This window comes from Elephantulus edwardii, unplaced genomic scaffold (assembly GCF_000299155.1).
Source record: "Elephantulus edwardii isolate Elephantulus edwardi_28Jun2011 unplaced genomic scaffold, EleEdw1.0 scaffold00121, whole genome shotgun sequence".
In the NCBI taxonomy this organism is placed as follows: domain Eukaryota; kingdom Metazoa; phylum Chordata; class Mammalia; order Macroscelidea; family Macroscelididae; genus Elephantulus; species Elephantulus edwardii.
Window position 1 is genome coordinate 9,327,675 of NW_006399871.1, and position 1,768 is coordinate 9,329,442.

At 38.6% G+C, this 1,768-nt stretch overlaps 1 protein-coding gene across 1 annotated transcript; it reads right to left on the reverse strand.

Annotated features, from left to right (window-relative positions):
* Positions 1 to 258: 258 nt before the first annotated feature.
* On the reverse strand, positions 259 to 534 carry LOC102855522 (U6 snRNA-associated Sm-like protein LSm5-like). Its single transcript, XM_006893068.1, has one exon. The coding sequence runs from the start codon at positions 532 to 534 to the stop codon at positions 259 to 261; it is 276 nt and encodes a 91-aa protein (XP_006893130.1).
* Between the last annotated feature and the right edge of the window lie 1,234 nt (positions 535 to 1,768).

Here is a 1,768-nt window from a genome sequence, read left to right on the forward strand (position 1 = left end):
TACAATTTATCTCAAAACATTTCCCTGTAACGGGAAACTTAGTATTACAGAATTTCAAGATTCTGCTGGGGAAGGAGGGACAATCTCCTCCAGTACCAGTCAGATCCCAGTTGATGGTACACATACACAAAAACAATAAAATAAACATTAAAAAAAATTTTTAAAAATTTCAAGATTAAAAAGTTTTTGTTAAAAATAATCTATTTTGTTGTCTTTATAAAGCAAAATAAGAGCTAGCAATCAGTCAAGAAAATCCACTCATACTTCAAGTCTTTCTCCTCCAGGAACCAGCATTGTTATATTATTTCCATTGAGCAGAATCTGATCTAATTTAGTAATTCTTCTTCCTTCTGGTGTGCTTTCAAACTTCGTGACATCTTCCAAGACCATATTGAGGAAGTCATCAAAACCCAGAAGCGTGCCAACAATTTCCTCATCACTCTTCATCACAATGTGAATCCTTGATCCTATACATTTATCCACAAGTTCCAGCAGGAGTAGTTGTGACAGGTTGGTGGTAGTGTTAGCCACCATGGCTACCTTGAGTTGATTTTTTTATATGGTGTGAGATGTGGATTCTGTTTTAAGCAGATAGGAGTCCAGCTTTGCCAGCACCATTTGTTCAAGAAGTTGTCATTTCCCTATTTGAACTCAATACCATAAGAACAAACTGTAAAGGACCATTATTGTAGAAATAGAAAGGTAACTAGTAAAACGTGTACATGTGGATCCAAGGCGGAGAGGGTAGGAGCAGAGAGGTGAGGATAGGCAGGGGGTAATCACAGGGTCGCACAATTTGATAAAGGGGGGGCTTGTAAAAGAAACGGGAAAGATCTGGTGTGAAAAACAATGTATATGAACTTTGTAAGTAAACTTGTATAAAATAACATTTTTATTTAAAAAGAGAGAGAGAGACCTATAGTCTGGGAAAGCCAATTGGGAAGGTACTAAGAATTAGAAATGACTTAGCAACAGTGAATTTTTTTTTCCTTACTCACAGCTTTGACTTAGAGAAATTGCAGGGTGCAGGGTTATTTTTAGTCCTTGTTGAGGGATGGCTTTGATTTCTAGGCACTGATATGGCATTGCACCCCTCTTGCACCTTTCCTATGTACCTGTACATGCCACACTCACACACAAGACTCCTACAATTCAGTGGGGAAAGAATTACATTTCCAGAAATGCTGCTGGGTCAACTAGCCGGGCCCATAATCATTAACTCACACTCTACTTTAAAAAAAAATCATCTAAGGAGGATAACAGACTTAAGTATAGAAGGGAAAATTCCCAAGACTCTAGGAGAAAGCATAGATATTTATCTTTGAGTGATGACATTTATGGGACAAGGTAAGCAAATATTAAACAGGGCGGAAGAATTTTCAAAAGTAATAAGCACTCAAGAAGCTGGAAAAAAAAGAACAAAATAGTATCAAAGAAAATGTAATTCACATAGATGAATTTAACAAACTAAAAACTATTGAAAACAGTCTCTCATTGTCATTCACTCAGAGCTGACTCATGTCACTACGTGTCATCAAGTCACATGTGATTCACAGCGACCCTACGTACACCAGCTCTGAACCCTGCTCTATTTTGAGCCAACCTCCTTGTCTCTGACACACCTACCTCCATTACTCCAGTTACTGAGTCAATGCATCTCATTCAGGGTCTTCCTCTCTTGCACTATCCCTCCACCCTTCCAAGCTTGATGTCCCTCTCCAAGGACTGGTCCCTTCTCTCAACATGTGCCAAGTATGTCAGCTGACCT